The sequence below is a fragment of the Dromaius novaehollandiae genome, chromosome 2 (assembly GCF_036370855.1).
Source record: "Dromaius novaehollandiae isolate bDroNov1 chromosome 2, bDroNov1.hap1, whole genome shotgun sequence".
NCBI lineage: Eukaryota > Metazoa > Chordata > Aves > Casuariiformes > Dromaiidae > Dromaius > Dromaius novaehollandiae.
In genome coordinates this window covers 55836396-55854416 of record NC_088099.1, presented here as the reverse complement: position 1 = coordinate 55854416, position 18021 = coordinate 55836396, and the positions used below count along the sequence as shown (strand labels likewise).

At 39.4% G+C, this 18021-nt stretch overlaps 1 protein-coding gene and 1 long non-coding RNA gene across 5 annotated transcripts in view; one reads left to right on the top strand and one right to left on the bottom strand.

Annotated features, from left to right (window-relative positions):
• The window catches only part of LOC112984346 (uncharacterized), a 105113-nt gene that overhangs the window by 74318 nt on the left and 12774 nt on the right, over nt 1-18021 (top strand). The window lies entirely within an intron of this gene.
• On the bottom strand, nt 161-9554 carry GPR141 (G protein-coupled receptor 141). Of its 4 annotated transcripts, XM_026102159.2 has the most exons (4): nt 9360-9554; nt 6467-6608; nt 5498-5681; nt 161-2674 (listed from the first exon to the last, which is right to left on the bottom strand). In XM_026102159.2, the coding sequence occupies exon 4, from the start codon at nt 2669-2671 to the stop codon at nt 1727-1729; it is 945 nt and encodes a 314-aa protein (XP_025957944.1). In that variant the 5' UTR covers nt 2672-2674; nt 5498-5681; nt 6467-6608; nt 9360-9554; the 3' UTR covers nt 161-1726. The 4 variants fall into 4 exon arrangements, with proteins under 4 accessions (XP_025957944.1, XP_025957943.1, XP_025957945.1 ...); XM_026102158.2 differs by lacking the exon at nt 6467-6608; XM_026102160.2 differs by lacking the exon at nt 6467-6608 and having other exon boundaries at nt 5523-5681.

The following is an 18021-nucleotide window of genomic DNA, read 5'->3' as shown; positions in this document are numbered from 1 at the left end:
CCTCATGTCCCTTGGTTTATGAACTTCTGTGATATCCGCCTGTAACACCAGGTGTTACAGAGGATTACTCAGACTCTGGCCTGCAAATATTCTCTCATAATCAGATCTACTGAAAGATAATAGTGGGGGCTCTCAGCAGGAAGGAAGACAGGATAGAAAGGATATAGAAGAGGTGGGATCCTATAATGTAACAATCTTGGACATCACCGTATGGTGGGAATGAAAGCGATAAGCATAGCAGCATGATTGTATGGATACAGCAAGATTAGCCAACTGTTATTTCATGGCAGTCTGAGCATGAGATGTTGAAGGTGAAGCTGAAAGAAACGGAAAGAATTCAGGAATAAGAAAAGTGGAGTTTAACAGCATCAGGAGAGACTTTGGCTGGGAATTAATCAATTGATAACCTCTAATTTGTCAAAACATTAAAATATTATTTGACTGACTCTAGATGAAAAATGTGATCTTGCTGCAGATGGCAAGAAGAAGAAAGATAAATTAGTCATCACTATCTTGAGTTATAGCAGTCAGAGTCTTATATTATCTTTTGGGATAGGCATAAAATAGTAAATCTATGAATGCTTGAATGCCTTTCACAGAACAGTTTTGCTGAGTTTTTCCTTGTTTCAAGTGGAATTCACTTCACTTAACTTCAGAAAATTCCCTACTCACAACACCTAACTAATAGGCTTTTTAGCTACACCAGGCTCATTAGCTTTTCCATCCTTCCAATCCGAGTGGTAACATTTTAGCTTCTTCTACTTGTACAGGGTACCAACTTTTCTAGATTGGATTTTAAGCTAAAGACATTGTGAGTAATCAGTTACAAGCTTAAGAATTGCACAAAAACAGCATAGGGAAAAAAGCATCATTGTTACCTTGGAGACCTAAAATATTTCATTTTGAAAGAGAAGGCAACTGCTGTCTGAATGATCTAAATAAAATTCTTTTCAGTTAACTAAATTATTTTTTGTAATTAAAGAATTCTATAAATAAAGACACAAGCTTTTGGTTTGAACTTACAATGTTCATTGCAGTAGTGACACGTAACTTTTACTGTAGGAGACATTTTCAAAATACGGGAAGGAGAACCAAAACTCTTTTTCTCCTGTAATGATATCATGTTCAAAAGGTGATTTCAAGATCTCTTTCGATAAATAAATATATATTGCTTCTTTGAAGAGTTGATTGAATTGTTCAATTAATCTAGATAGTTACACCTGACATTCTAGTGGAGGAACAGCTCTATTCAGGAGGAACAATAGTTTCACCAATATTTTGAGAGCTTGTTGTGAACAAGAAATAAATGTAGAAAATTATATAGAAACTTGCACTTCAAAAAACCATACCTTATACATACTTTTTTATTTGCAGATTCTCTTGAGTTTCCTTCTAGTGCCTTTGACTTCACAAGTGATGATTTTAAGAGAGTAAATTAGAAGAGCCTGTACATTCTCCTACCTCTTAAAGAAAGCTGTCTCTCCTCCAAGTATATCTTCGACACATGAGGTAGTACTCTGAGAAAATCCAAGAACCCCCCTATCAGTTTACCAGTTGAGATACTGGAGGTAGTTAGCCCCATTATTTTGGTGAATAGGCAGGCAGAGGGCTGTGCTAGTGTATTATGCCATCTCTGGCACACACACCGATTTGTTTAGAACTGGGTTTTCTCTCTCTGTCCTGCACCATGTTCTTCCAGGCTGGTGCATGCTATACATGGGTGAAGCTAACAGCAAGTCAACCTGCTTCGGAGCACACATACCTTTTGCTTAAAGAGACGGCTTCCACTCAGCACAAATGACAACAAATCTAGACAGCTGAGGGAGGTCAGACTCAAAAATACTTCATTGTAGCTTTCTAACTGGCTGTAATCATTCACGTGCTGTATATAGTAGGCCCTAAAGAGGTGATAGGGAAGGAAGCAAACCATGATAACACAGATGAAAATCAAGTTTTTCACCTGGGCCCAGAACTCTTGGTGTGACCAGAGGAAGAAGGAGAATTTTCGCGCCACTTTTACCAGAATGAAAATCTGCAAGCCCAAGAGGACACAAGTAATGCAGGCTACAGCCACAATTACGGTATAGTTCAGGCCTTTCACACTATCCTGCTGTAGCTCTTTGTGGAACTTAAAGCATGTTTTATCGTCATATCTCCCTGAGCGTCCATATTCAACACTGAAGACCGGCACCAAAAAGATGATGACTGCAACCCACACTGCAGCACTTGCTGCGATGGCATGCAGCTTCCTGTAAAACTCCACCTTGTCCTTCCATTGAAAGAATATGAGCCACCGAATCACCAGTGTGATCACATAGAATAGGAAAGTCAGGTACATGTGGATGTGCACCATGGCACTCACCATTTTACAAAATGGCATCTTAAAGATCCACTCTTTTTTGATGTAGTAGTGCAGCCGGAAGGGCACAGTCAGGAGAAGAAGACCATGCACCACAACCAGGTTAATAATTGCTGTAGTGGTCACAGACAGAGTGTTCATCTTGACTAGCACAAATGACATTGCAATGGATCCAATCCCACCTCCAGCAAATGCAACTGAGTAGGCTGTAATCAATATGGCCGTCACGGTACTGGTGTGAGGGAAGGCAGGGAAGGATCCATTACTGGTTATATTATCTTCAGTCATGTTCCTGGAATCCTCCTTGTACATCTTCTAAAAATGAAAGAATACATTAAGAGTAAGGTGAGGTAAGAGTGAGGAGAGCCCACCTAAAAAGCCAGCAGAGCCCTCCACCTAGCTCTTGCTCAAGAGGTAATCCGGGAAGTATTTAGATGACCTTACTCCCAGAAGAAGCTATAATGGGTAGTTTTATCCAAACATTCTGCAGCCTAGAGAAAAATGGCTGAGAAGGTTGGGAGGAGAAGCTGCTCTAGACCTTAAAATCTTACTAGCCATACCCTTGAAAACATGCACGAATTAGTATTAGGTGGGAAGAAGATACCCTTGGACAAATGATGTGATTAATGTATTTTTGAGGTCTCTGTGTTATTAGTTCTCCTCTCTTCTGAGCATCTGCATGCTTTTGTTATTTTTATATATACATATATATATATATAATATATCCAAGATATTGTTAGAATTCTGCTACTCATTCATCAGTTGGTTTATTTGCAACAAAAATAGTCTCTTCCCAGAGCCAGATGATAACCATATGTTGTTCTATCAAAGCTACAAATTTGGTTTGTTACTGAGTGCTGAGTTTTGCACACATTACAGTCAACTCCTTCTTTTCCATGGACAGTTTATCTGATTAATGGATTAAGTACCATGGACACTCAGGCTCCACGGTGATCCTGCTCAGGTCCTGCCAGATTTAGTAGCGTGGGCAGTGCTGTCCTGGTGCTTGGGGCCATTTCGCATCTATTATGTGGTAACAGAGTGTTGCAAAATGGGTTGTCAGAAAATGTTGGGAAAGGACATCCTGGGTTAGTACAAATAAGCCTGCCTGGGCCAAGCTGACTGAGGCTAACTGAAAGTTGACAGCAAATTTAATAAGTATGCTATACATTTTTAATGGAAGTATACTTCTTTGCTATTTCAAAGAGAGATTAAATATAATTCTGATAAAGGTAAATTTGATTTCTGGTAGTTTTTTTTTAAGTATTACAAAAGTGCATTGGAGGGGAAGAGTTCAGGTAGGGCATTATCCTGAAGCATGTTTGCATCTATGAAAATGTCAAAAGGATGTCCACACTACAGTCACAGAAAGAAAGTGGGGGAAATTAAACAGTGCTGAGCTCCATGCCGCCCCAGTTATACTCCTACTGCTATCTGAACTATCTAATTTAAAACTGGTTTTGGTATGTCTTCCATTTCATCTGTGAATCCTACAACACAAGATTTTTTCCTGGCTGAGTTTTTTGAATCTTTTAATACTGCAGTGATGTTAACCTTACAAAATGGTTCCTGCATCTCTTTGATATTTTAGGTTATTTACATTCTTAGGTAGCAAATATTGACTGAAGTGGGGAGGGAAAAGGGTGTTTTCGCATTTTCCTCTTTTATGGAAAAGAAGAAATATCTGTAATGGTTTTCTAAACTGGTTTTGCTCACAGTGGGGCATTAATATCTGTGATATGCCTCAGACTTTGTTTGTTGTTGTTTCTTAGCAATATTTCTAAGCAATTACCCCTACAATAACCAAGATCTCTTTATACATTGAAAAGTCAATTATTCTCTGGTTATCCCAACATTTGTAAGACTACAGATATTTCATTATAGCCAATATAAATATAACTGCTACGTCTTAAATTGCATGTATTAGTGGTTGGCACATCTGAGCTTTTCTGTTTAAAACTCTATTCTAAGTTACATTATGAGGTGTAAAATAGGTTACAATGAAAGCTCTTTTTGTCAAAGGGGCTGCTGATTGGCATATTTCAGCTATTGCATCAGAAACCATAGAAGTTCCTTCCATTTCTGCTATTTCTGAGATGTTGCATTTCAGCTTCATAACCGTGTAAGCCAGAAGGGATTAGCAATAACTGTTCATCAGTTTCTCAAGTTGTTCAGCTTTAATTTGAAAAGATGTCTCTAAAAAGTGGCATTATCACACTGTTTTAATTTAAAATGCATACTTAAAGTTTAAGAAGTGCCACAGCCCTGAAGGCAATATGCTGCAAATGTGGGTTGGTGGTAGCAGCCCTGGCAGCAATTGTGTGTGTGGAGAGGCAGGACTCCTCATGGTCACTGTTCAGAGTCCAACCTGAACTGAAAGCAGGAAGCAAAAGATAAGCAGAAGTCAGATAACTGGTATTTTCCTTGGACAGTCCTATTAGGGGGACAGCTAAAGAGCTATGTATGTCTGCAAATAAGCAACCTAGACACTGAAATGTAGGCTTCTGCAGAATTTTGCAGTCACCACTACATCCCTTTATTGTAAGATTCTGTAACAAATCTCATTTTCATTAATCTTTCAAAAAAAAGTTATTGATAACTATGATATATGAAATAAGCTTATCTAATCCCCACTACTACAGGCATCCAACTGAAACATCGTTGTGTGATGAATACGGAGTATAGCATGACACAGAGTATGTTTCACAGAGGAAACACTGCTTTCTGCTAAAAATGACGTTTCCTGTTGTACTGACAATCACATAGCTATAACCTAGTGATCTGAGTTACAATTACCAAGCCCTTTGGTCAGAATTTAATAGGAGGTACATGGAATGAGAATGAGTCCAGGTTTTACAGGAGACTAATTAATTATATGACAATAGGCTATATACTGAACCTAACTGGAAACATGAGCCGCAGAAGTCTCCAAAAGCAGGAAAATATCTTACAGAAGAGGAGAAACAATGGAAGAGACCACTGAACATGGTATTAAGCTATCTCAGAAATGGTCTTCTCCCATGCTGATTAGTTGCTTGCCAATGTTAGCTGGTATAAGCTCTAGCCAGCTGCAGCAGCACTGCTTCGGTATTGAAGCCAGCTTCTTTAGAAGTAGCTTTTAAAATTTCTTACAATTACCTTCCAGGCTACAGAGCTACCGTACCCTGTCCACAGAGTTTCAGTTCAGTCTCTTCCTTTCTTCCCTCTTTCCCACGCCAGAAACAGCTTCTGAAGCACTGCGGAGCTCCTTCGGGATTGTATTTTGCAGATTTACCCCGTCCAGACTTCTTCTGTCATGCACACTAATGCTAGCTTTTGACATCTATAAGAAAGGAAGGAGCAAAGACGGAACTTACCCCACTGCCTGTACAAAAGCAGAGAGTTGCTCCTCAAGGAGATGTTCTTGTGTCGGTGTCTTTCTACCCCATCCCCCTCTAGCTACAGCCAGTTCAGTGATATTGCTCAAGGTCTGGAGCCAGTTTTGGTCTTCCTCTGTGTTGAGTCTCTCATCACTTGGCTAAACTTCTGCAGGACATGTGCTTTGAGAGGCCATGAGGCAATGATGGGCAACCACTTCATTTGAATGCCATAGCAGTTAAAGAGACATCTGATGTCAGGGGCTTGGGGAAATTGCCAAAATAGCTACATTTTAGTTTGACAAAGGAGATAGATTGCCAAGAAGCCAGATGCTGGGTTCTTTCAGAAATAAAATCAGTAAAAAGACACTTGTATATTAAAGATTCATCAGCTATCAGTGCATATAAGGCCATTATGTTCCTTCCATGTTGCTTTCTATGTAGCACAGTCCACAGGACTTCCCAGGATTGCTCTGGGTTTAGGCCAGAACATGTCATTTAGAAATATGATTCTTCCTCTGTCAAAATTTTCCCAGTAAAAGGAAATTCATTCCAACTTTCAGCAACATGTTTCTTTTTGTTTAGATTATTAATTTGTCTACCGTTAAAAAAAAGAAGGGTGAGTCATATTTCTAGATTGAACTTGTACAGCTTCAATATCCAGGCACAGTATCTGCTTATGTTTTTGCCTCCATACTGAAAAACCCTTTGTCAAATTTTTGTTCTCTCCATAAATACTTAGACGACCTACCTTGTCTTCTCTTTGTTCCGGTCATACTTGTGGCTCCCCACTGAACTGCCTCCACACCATCAACATTGTGCTCATATTCTTTTGTTCTTAGATGAACAACTTTACATTGGGCAGTAGTAAAATGCATGTTGTTAGTTTGCACCTGACAGAGCAATCCAGATCAGTCTGTTACTGACTTGTCCTCTTCATTATTTAGTATTTTCCCAACCAGTAAATAGTTCATCAGTCATTAATATGTTACATCAACATTGTATCAACTTATCAAAGAGTTTTTTTGTTTTAATTTGTCAAGAATGATGACACTTTTACCATCCCTGCCAAACAGTGAGCTCTACTCTCTGTATAATACAAATGTTGGCAAAATTTACCCTCCAGTATGTATCTGCTGAAGGACTGGCAGGCTTCACACTGATTTTCATGTGTTCCAACAGTTGGTTCTAAAGAAGAAGCATTTGTAGTCTGTCTGCACCCAACTGAGAAGTTTCATTTGAATTTAGAGGTGAAAAAAGTTCACTTCATATGAAAGATTTCTATTTCTGGCAGACTTAATAAAATGGAAAAAAGGGGTGTTTCTCACAACTGACGTGTGCATCAAACCAGACTAGGTTGGTAACAGTCAAAAAAACAAACATTGCTTAATAAAAACCTGTTTAAAATGTGCATTTGTTTCACAGACATCTCAGTTGGTCACAAACTTCTTAGTCACAAAGCTGCATTTTGTTCAAAGCATTGTAATTGCTTTTCAATATGCTCTAATTCTGTGCTGTGTTATGGTAATGCAGACTATGCCACTAGAATAGCTGTAGCATTCTTTTAATTTCAAAATAACCACTCATATCTAAATCTTGAAGTATAAATGTCTGCTAAAAGAAAACATTACATATTAAATATATGAAATATGGTATGTATATTTACATGCTGATTTTTTTCAAATGACTTTTGGTAATTCCTCTAACTCATTCAGCAGCTCATTTACTGATGACTGTGTCATCATTTTCCTTAAAATTTCTAGTTTAAATCCAGTCTATTGAAGTAGATGTTACAAAAATGTATGGAGTAGAAAACATGTAGATGTAGTTCTGTTTGAGATTTTTTTTTCTGTTTTTACACAAAAACAGAAGTCATAGAACCTTCCAGAAAATAATCATTTATCCTTCTAGCTATGTGTTACTGAGGAGAACCAACCAACCATTCTGATTTTTACAGAGAATGGGTGATAGCGAACACAAGACATGCACAAAGATGGATGAAAACAAACAAAAAAAAAATTCACCTCCTGCTTTTAGGAGGCGGTATAGAACTACACGATAACAACATAAAAAAGGATAAACCAAGGTTTTCCTGTACTAGAAAATTAGAAATAAGTAACCGTGATGAAAGCAGTTGTGCAGAAAAGTTCTAAAATATGTTCAAAATAAAATGACTAGATAATTGGATATATTTTTTTGAGTTGCAAGCATCATGTTAAAAGCATTGCAGACCAAACCTTTTGTTTATTTTGTATATGTTTACATGTTAATCTCCACGTTTCAAGTGTTGTTTACTTGGCTCTTCATTTTAGATAAGATCTAAGAACAAAAAGCAAAATGCCTGCTATTTTAAAGCGTTATTGTCTTACTTCCTCATTTGAACCTATGACAGAACAGCTCCGATCCTTGGCTATGTGAGGGCAGGGCTGCTTGTAAGCACGCAGCCTCAAGGAATCTTTCATGTTGCATTCCCGGTGAGGAGTTCACGGGAGAAAGAAACGCCAGCTTGGCCCGCATGTTACTCTCCCCTCCCAGTCATCTCTATCAGAACACCTCTCTGATGCATTTCACACAAGATGACCTAATTTCCAGCTGTACGTTAGCCATGGGAAGCCTTCAAACCCTCCAGTTTCTGTAGTTGTATTCTTCAATTGCCCAAAGTGATCACTGCTACACATCTGCTTAACCCCATAGATGACACAGACACTCATTTGGAAGGGGCTGTAGAGGGAGGCATCAGTGGAAAAACCATGGAAGAAGCTGTCTTAGAGATAGGACTCACACAGAGAGGTGAGTGGGAGGCGAGGAGCCATCAAGGTCAGCGTTTCCTCCAGCTCGTGGAGTTCAAGACAGCGTTCTCTGCATCAATGAATGCAGTGGTCTAAGGAGTCGCGGACAGCTTGCCACCCTGAGACTAGGTGTGGGCAGACCCAGGTTATTCCTCAGCATGAAGAGGATTGTTTGTAAGAGTATTTTGAGAAAGCAGGGCAGGACTGGAGCAAGGTAGGGGCTATACTGTGACTGACTGAATGCGTGCTTTGGGATATGACTGTTGTATGCACAGCAATGTGTAAGGAATGAAGCGAAGCCCACCATAAAGCCAAGCACCCAGCTTTCTGACAAGTTTTAGTTCCATGTCAGGATCTCTTGGGACTCAGTGCAATTGCTACACCTGTACACTCCTAGCAAAATGAAAGTAGATTTCATAAAAAAGCATTAGCCATGTCAGTACTGGAGGCTTGTCAAGAGCAATGGTTATTGTGTGGCATGTGTGGTACAAGATATCTTACTCCAGGACTGAGAGTCTCTGTTATGAGTCTGTGCAAGGCCAGTTTTGCCCTCCTGCAGTCTTTACTAGTTTCTCTCAGAACACATCATTATATTTGAATGCAATAGTTTCGAAAGCAAGTCTATCAACATTTAACATTCAGACATACTCTTACATAAGAACATCTTAACTGACTACATCCTGTTGTTTAACAGTTGGTTAAAAAAACACAAGCAAGATACTGTTCTGTGGTACTTCACAAAAGACTGGTATATAATGGAGATCATCTTTTTCCATTTTGCAATTTTAACAGTGCCTAACAGCTAAAGAGATGTTCAAATATTATTTAATAATAATAATCATGCTTAACTCTTACCTAGAATTTTTCTTCAGTTGATCACAAAGCTGTATGAAAAGGCGTACATATCATTCTTCTCCTGTCGCAGCTGAAAAGCTGAAACTTCTGTGGCAAAGCTAAATGTAAAGCTAAGATATCCTCAATTCAAGTTCTGTACCTTCTCGAGTTAGTCAGGTTGTCTTGGCTTCTTGTAGGTCTTGTTCTAGAATAAATATCTCCTGATTAATAGTGGCAATAAAGCCCTATCTTAAAGATCTGCAGGTAGCCTAAAGCAGCTGAATGTTTTATTGAAATTGTGTAATATTGTTGATACGTAACAATGTTGTTTTCCTAAGTGGTCATCACAGACGGGCCTTTCCAGATTGACCTTTTTCCTTATGTTTGCATTGTGACACAAACTGAATTCTTGTACTGACTCAGGATGAAAATAAATATTGAAATACTAGAGTTTGCTCTGGGACAGACTTCATTATTACCTTTCTTCATCTCTAAGCTGTACTTAGTGTCAAGCTCTAAATAGGTATAGAAAGCTTAATACGCATGATTGCAATTCATTTTCCTTCTTAAATTGATGCAATTTTGCTCAAGATAAAGCTATAACATGTATAATCTCTGGAGAATGTTGCTCTCCTGTGATTCAAAGAATAGATTACAGACTGGTATGTTTAGTGTTTCACCAGTAATGTACAAAGCTGGTGACGGAATGTGATTATTTTAGAACATGACACACCAGCTGTATTTAAATGCAGGGTGCTAGAAATGTACATATTTTGTAAGTTTCCAGTAATTGCTGAGGGTCTTAGTAACACCTCAAAATCTGGAAGAGAAGTATTATAGCAGATTTGCATAGTCACATTACGTTACCTGGATCAAACCTTCGCATAGCTTAAGTTCATATCATAACAATGATTTCAAAGGCCAAGACTGTTTAATAGTAGCTGAGAATCTGGCCCACATTTCAAGGACTACTTGTCTTGAGATATGAGTAGCATCCAGGCTCTGTTACTCTGGTCTGTGTAAAAGGTCCTGGAGAAATGAGAACCATGCCCTTTGTGCTCAGGCATAATATGTGCTGTCAGTTATTTTTCATCTGTTCCAAACTTGGAGATGTACATGTAATAGCCATGGCAACCCAGGTGTTTTGATTTACTGCATTTATTGGGGTAGAACTCAAGAATCTGGAGTGCTAATTCAGAACTGGACCACAGAGGATGGTGGGCTGTGTACAGGCGTGGTGGTTTGGCCTTTTGGAAAGCTACTTCTTTCCTTTAATTATGCAGATGGCAGAAAGAAAAAAAATAAGCTCCACCTGAACACCTTAAATTCACTGTGGGTGACCTGATTCTTTCAGTTACATGAGGGTAAACCTGGAGCAACACTCCTGGAGACACTGAGATGATGCTGATATAAAAACTGACAGAAGAGAATCAGGCCCACAGAGGAGGGCCTGGGATTGGGGAGCGTGAATTTCAGAATATTCTCCAAAGTGCTAGGGACTGTTTCCTGAATAAATCGAGTTTGATCAGACTTTTGTCAGACAGACAACTCCATTAGAAGTAGCAAGTTATTCATTAATTATGTCATTTTCTTTTACATTGCGAGAGCTAAATCCTGCTTGCCATTACATTTGTGAAAAAATTAGACCTTGTAGTATCAAACATCTGTTTCAATACTTGTTTTCTAGCCTTCTTTGTTCCAGGTAGATACTTGCAGCCAGCACTTTACCTGGTATTAATTAATATAAAGCTGTTCATATCAGCCAAGGCATTATTGCATAGTTGCATAGTATTAGTATTATAGTGAGCCCTGAGCTTGATTATCCCCTCTACTCTCTTATCTTTAATACAGTGTAGTTCCAGTTTCACCAGTGACACCACTGACTGAATCTGGTGGGAGACCAGATCAAGGCCCTGCTTTTTCAATTTTCCCTTTTGTGACTGAATCTGAAGCAGCCAATAGCAACTGTGACTTGAAGAAAGGTTCCTCTGAAACCTCCTTCAAAATTCCTGCCATAGAGATATCAGGGAGCTGATCAGATAAAGCAAGGTTCTGTTTCTTGACAAGAGATCTGATTTTAAGCTGCTCTCATAAACTGGGGAAAATCCCGTATTGCCATATGTTTGACTGTGAAAGAGAGGATTTTGGTAGCTGTCCCTATGGGCTGACCAACGCCAAGGATGTTCATGCTCCTCAGGCCTTAGGATGTGTCAGAGCAGAGCCCTCAAGCAAGGGCAGCTTCTACTTCCTAGGATGAGATACGTGGAAAGCCTGAGAGCATCGTCTGCCAAATCCTGAGCTCCTCCCTCAAATTTCAGAGCTCCTCAGGAACCCAGTGCCAGCTATGCACATGTTCCTACTATGTAGTACTGTGTGTAGACTCACTGAATCGGTTATTAAGCTATAATTGTGACAAGTTAATTGCAATTTATCAGTAAGTAAAAGATCAGCTGCTAATACAAATAGCTGAAATTTAGCATGTAGTTATAGTGAGTAACTTGTAGCTGCAACCAACAAAATTTTATTTTCTGATTCGTATTTTCAATGTGCCTTACTATTTCAAGTGCCTGAGCAGAAAGATATTAATTATCTACAAAAGGAAAGGTATTTGGTATCAATAACAGCTAAAACCACTTTGTAGATAATAGATTTCTTAAAATGTCTCTGTCTAGGTGCTGAGGGGGATGTGATTTGTGCCTGTCATCCAGGAGGTATAAGGCCTTCTATGAGAGGGAAATACTGCCTGTGACACATCTGAAAGAACATTTTGTAAAAGTATAGGTAGGACAATGTGACTTGCAATTCCTCATTTCACACACATTTGCACAGCAGAGATATAAATTCAAGCTCGTCTGAAAAGTGGAAATATATCTGGTGGCCTCCTCCTAGTTCCCTTTTCTAATTTAGAGAGGGAAAAAACAACTTTTTGCAAGTTACCATCCCTGAGCATCATTACTCAAAAAAGCTTTGCTTGAAAATAACTAAGCTGGAGTGCTGTGGAGAACGTCTGTCTTCCCTTCAGTCTACCCCATTACCTTTCTCTCTTTTGCAAGGACCAAAATTACACCTGATTCCTCATTAAAGAATAAAATATAAATAAAATCGCATCAAGTTTCTATTCAGCTGTTTCCCTAGGCCAGATCTTTCACTGGAGAAGTACTGCAAAGAAAACAAAGCAAAACCTAAATCCACATCAAAATGTATTGTACTTCTTTAATAGTGTGTATGTTTGAAATCACAAATGGAAAAAACAACTGTTTTAACACTAATAATTCACCTAACTTTCCCTGTACCTGTTCATGTTCTCTTCTTTTCTGGCCTCGGTGTATCTTACTGAGGAGCAATCAAAACTGCATACAAAATATAGCAGTGCAAACTCCAATCTACATGGGTCTTTCGAGAAGGCGCCTTATTTATTTTTCATGACTGCACATTTCCAGCAATCTATCACCAGCTTTAATATTAACTTTTTCTGCAGGTTTTTAGTAGTTCCCATCCATCGCATGCCAGTAGGCTTTTCAGGAGACATACTTTTCATCAAGAATCCAGTACAGCTGTTCACTTGTTATCAGAGCTTGTTCTCGACAGGATAAAACAAATTGAGGGAGCTGATTGACAGCGAGAGGTATTACTCCTGCCGTAAGGCTGACATTAGACTGCAGGGAATGAAATTATGTACCTACTATCTGCCCTTGCAAGAAGAAAAAGTCCTCCTCTTCACCTGGAAAGACAATGCTTATCCTAAAACTTCTTTGAACTGCATGCTAGCCTCTCACTAACAGCCTGCTGAGGCAGGTTGCCTGTTGTAAGAAAGTATATTATTGAAAAACAGCTACAGCACAGGTCTATTGCTACTCTCCCTCAAAATGTCTACTGCAATCACTAATGCTACTTTATTCTTGGATTTTTTTGTTTTATTTCATTTCTGACTGGAGAAGTAATGCAAATGCTATCAGATGGATGGAAAAAATCATTCTAGTAATGACCTCTTTCATGCTGAATATACACATGTAGATATTAATGAAATTTAGTGTAGTAAAATGTGTTCTCTGTGTTGGCAGAGGAACACACCTCCACGCAGTAGTCTAGTGTCTGCATATGAGAAGTACAGAAACCAAAGCTTAGTACCAGCAGTGCTGGATTGATCCTGAAGGTGATCTCCTATCTTAGCATAAGTACAATGAAATGTACGACTTCAGCACTACAGCTGAGCTAGACAGGAGCTTGGAATTTAGGGTTCCTCATATTTCTTTCAGAAATGGGGAATTACTGCATGGGAATTGCTCTGCATTGCATTCATACAGTACATCGGTGTGCAAAAGCCTTTCCTAACCAGGAAGGCTAAAGAATGGGTAATAAAATAAGGCACTGTATGCATGTGAGTGCTCTGTTACATGAAATTGTTTGGGCTGAAATGGTTCATTTTACTGTTAAATCTGGAGGTTTCTGTTCTGAGCTAGCGATAAGCATTTGTGTTAGATTAAACTCTTTAGTGTATTTGCCAAAGTGTGAAACTAATTGTGTTAGGAATAAGCTCATTACTGATGTATTTTTTAAGACTTTTGCCTATCTGAAGTGCAGCTGAAATATTTAAGGATGCAGCTAGAGGCTCCAGGCTAGAGCAGCTCTAGAAACAGCTAGAGTAAGGGCTGTTCTGCACTGTAGGAGGAGTACCACATCTGCCCTTCTTCCCCTCGTGTCCTCCTCACTTGCTGTCCTGTAGCCTCTCTCCCCATTTAGTTGACACATGACCCCATCATGCTCTTTGACTGTGCACAATAGTTCTTGCCCAAATCTGCCTTTTTGATTTGGGAGCTCTTGAGAGGAAGGACTGCTTTGTATTCTTAAGTTGCACAGAGCACCATGCCACTGGGCCCCTATTCTTGTTTGGTCTTTAGACCTCTCTGTAAGACATAGAATTAAAAATAATAAATGGTCAATTGGATTCGCTGCCTAACTTCCGTCTTTTCAGTTTATCCTGTTTATTTGATGTAAATACTGTATAGATCTCCAATCGCTGGAAGGCGTAAGTAAGTGTGTAAATATTTTCATCATTATTCACTATAGCTCTTACCAGATCATCTTAACTGAAGCCAGACTGACAGAACATTTCTGTATGATATTACAAACCCTACTAGATAGATTTACATGCCAGACCTTTGTAAAATCCATATGGAGTCAGTGCAGCATGGTGGAGAGATGCCCAAAATAGCTTCAACATAAGTTAGTGCAACAGTGCGTGGTGTAGGAGATACTCTGTGGAGATGTAAGCTCTGATCACAAAGCAGAATAGCCACATCAGGGCAGTGCTGTGCCCGTTAGCTTCTCAACAGGTTTTACTGGGCTGGACATAGCAACATGTTTATTTAGCATTATTGCTTCTGTTTCTCAAGCTAGCATATTAAGAACTAGTCTGAGAATGTCTACATAGAGAAGATACCCCAAGAATAGCTTTCCTGTTGATTTCTGTGGTGTTAAGGATTTAGATTAGGAAAACAAAGCACAGAGTTAATGCACTTAATTGTGCTACTGAATTGGAAACCAGAAGCATCTGCTCACTGAGGAGAGATTCACATAACTAGCTTTCTTCTCTCCTTGCACCATCAAATCAGGATTGTCACTGAAAGCGATCCAATGACTTTTACAGCTCTCATGCTGAGAGATCTCGGCATTCGTTGCTAAGTGTCATTAGCATGATGAAAAGTGCAGATAAAGCAATGCCTATTCAATATCCACTCCAGATTTTCCCTTATGCTTCTATTGCTATGATCAGTGAAATGACAATAAAATAATGAATTCTGTATCAAAAGCAATCTCCATTTAATTTTCTGATTCAGTTTCACATAGACGAGTTATTGGGCATCTGAGCTCATCTAGTAATCATTCTGTTCCCACACCTAAAATATGTAAGATTATCCTCACATTAACTTAATTTCAGCTGTGTATCAGACACAGGGAACTCCTCTAGGTTAGGAAGAAGTTGATTAGCCTGGTAAGAAGTTTCAGCATTGTATTTTGTCATTCTTTTTTGAAGTATTTTTTCCCCCAATTTTTTTGTTTCAGATTCAGAAGCAGCCTGCACATGTTGTTTTAGGGGTAAAAGGGTAGAATTCATGCAGTTTTGTGCATGGCATTGGCAAAAGAAGATATGCATGTTACCATGTGAGGCTCAGGTATTCACAAAATTCAGAAAGCAATGTGATGCAGAAATAGCTAAGCCAGCTTAAATAGGCACTCATTAACAAATCTGTATTACTATGATACTCCCTCTTATTTAATTTATCCCTGCTTTCCAGGTCTAGATTTTCAGTGCTTGAGTTAGCTACTTCACAGATAGCTTAGATACCTCTATGTGACGCTGCAGAATCATATGCATATCCTAGTTTGTGTCTCTTGTGGCCGTTGAATCCAGTAAAAGTCCAGGTTGGCAGGGACCTCTGCAGGTCGCATGGTGCAACCTTCTGTTGAAAGCAGAGCTTTAGATTGGGTTATCCAGGGCTCTCTTAAGATGAGTCTTGAATATTTACAGTGAGCGAGATTCATCACTTCTCTGAGCCACTATTCCAATATTTAATTGCTCTCATGGTACACATGTTCTTCTTATATCTAGAATGTGTTTCTTCTCTTCTTCAAAAAATGCTTCTCTTGTATTATCCTTCTCTGCAGAAGGTTGCTGAATGAAAAGAGGCAAGTTCTGAGAAATGCACAGCTTAAGTTCACAGGACTCATGCTGTCTCCTGCAGCTGAGATGACACACCTGCAATCACTCACTTATTTCAGGATGCAGTAGCAGGGACAGGTCTTTGAGCCACCAAGCACAAAACTGCCTGGTGTATCAGCTTCTTACAAGGTTGGGAGAGATCAAACTGGTCAGACCTGCCTTAAGTTAGCCCTATTTAGCATGGGTTTGGCACCCTCACTAGAAAATTGAGGTGTAAAACTTCCTGTCAGTTGTGATTGACTAGAAAGTTTCTTCTTGACTGACCTCCATTATTGACACCTTTGACGCCCATGGGCTGAACTGCAGCCACGTGTATTTCCTGGGCATGAATCCTTAGGGAGCTCCAGCTGGCAGGGATGGCTGCAGTGTATCTGTGCTATGCTACACAGCAGGCAGATCCTCCACGTCAACATCAGATCCCCATAGAAGAGCAGGATCTTGCTTCTTCTCTTCAAGATGCTCTGCAACCTGGGCCTTGTGTTTTGAAAAAGCTACTCCCAGTTTCAGAATTAAGATCATAATGAGCGACTGCACTTCTCAGGGACTCATTAAGATAAGGATAAAGTGATGGAGCCAGTCCCTCTCAGGGATGGCTCTGGGACTGAGAGCCATGAACTAAGAGTCACTGCAAAGCTGAAAATGCAATGCAATTTCTCTGAGCATGCTATTGCCTTCTCTTGAAGAAATTCATCACAGAATACATCTTAAAAAAAACTTACCAAAATAAAATATGATATTTCAAAAGTTTCTGCACTTGAGCAAGGAGAATATACAGCAAGAAACAGCCTGCTGCAGCTGGTTAATCACTTTATTCAATTTAGCTTTGAAAGGTATTCAGATACTATGAAAACAGCCATTAGATGCCATGGCAATGGCCATTATATGAATCCATACAGAACAGGAATAGAACTCCAACTGTTTTATCTAATTATTAGTATTGCTCACTTTTTCACTTACAAAATGCAAGCACAACCTTCTCAGACTCTCGTTGCCTGAGAAAATACATTTCAAAGGCCAGTACCTTTACAAACCAAAACAAACCACAATCTTGAAGTATATAATCATGCCACAAAACAAGGCAAAATAGCCATCACACCTCCTGTTTCCCTCAGCATCACCTTTGAACAATGCGTGTTTCTGCAACAGTTCTCTTCAAAAGCTGTGTCTATGTGCAGATCACAACCTGAAGAGCAGTAGACGCAGGCTCTTTGGGCTAAACATAAGCAGAATATTCAGAGGCATTATGCCTTTCCATGGGTGCTAAGAACACCAGGAAGTTTTAAGCTCTCATGTGTAGTGAGATGCTCCGGCACTGGAGCAAGTCTTTGGACAGTTATTTTGGAATATATAGTGGCCTTCAAATTTGCAGCCTAGTTTTCCCTGTCATAGCTTGTCTGCATGCTTCCACTGTTAATGCTGCCATAAAGATAAGGACTGCAATAGTTCAAAGTGAAAGGTGAAAACATGCTGCTACTTTCTGTCTTCTCATCATAAAGGGCATGGAGCTGTGGGGTTTACAACAGGGGAAGAAAAAAGCTGCTACTGCTGCTACAGAGATTTAAAAACAACCCACCTCATACATGGTTTTCCAGCAAAATTTCAGAGTCCAAACCAAATCCCACTGCATAATTACCTGAATAAATATAGGTATACACCTGCCTATCTTTGGTGACACAGGTAATTTTTGTTGCTGTACCTTCTGATCATTTTTCTCTACCCTCCAGCCATGACTCTCTCCTGTCTGACTCATCTGCTTCACTCAGTTAATTCCTTTCTTTTTCCTGATCACTGAGAAAGGCACTCAGCTGCTTTTCCTGGCTAATGGAAGAAAGCTCTGTATCATCAACATAACGAAAACACTGCAGTCCAGACTTCCTCTGTTGCCCTCCTAATGGCCTCCTGTACACACTGAGCAAGAAGAAGACAACAAAGTAAAATTCAGTATCAGAGCAGATGAAGCAG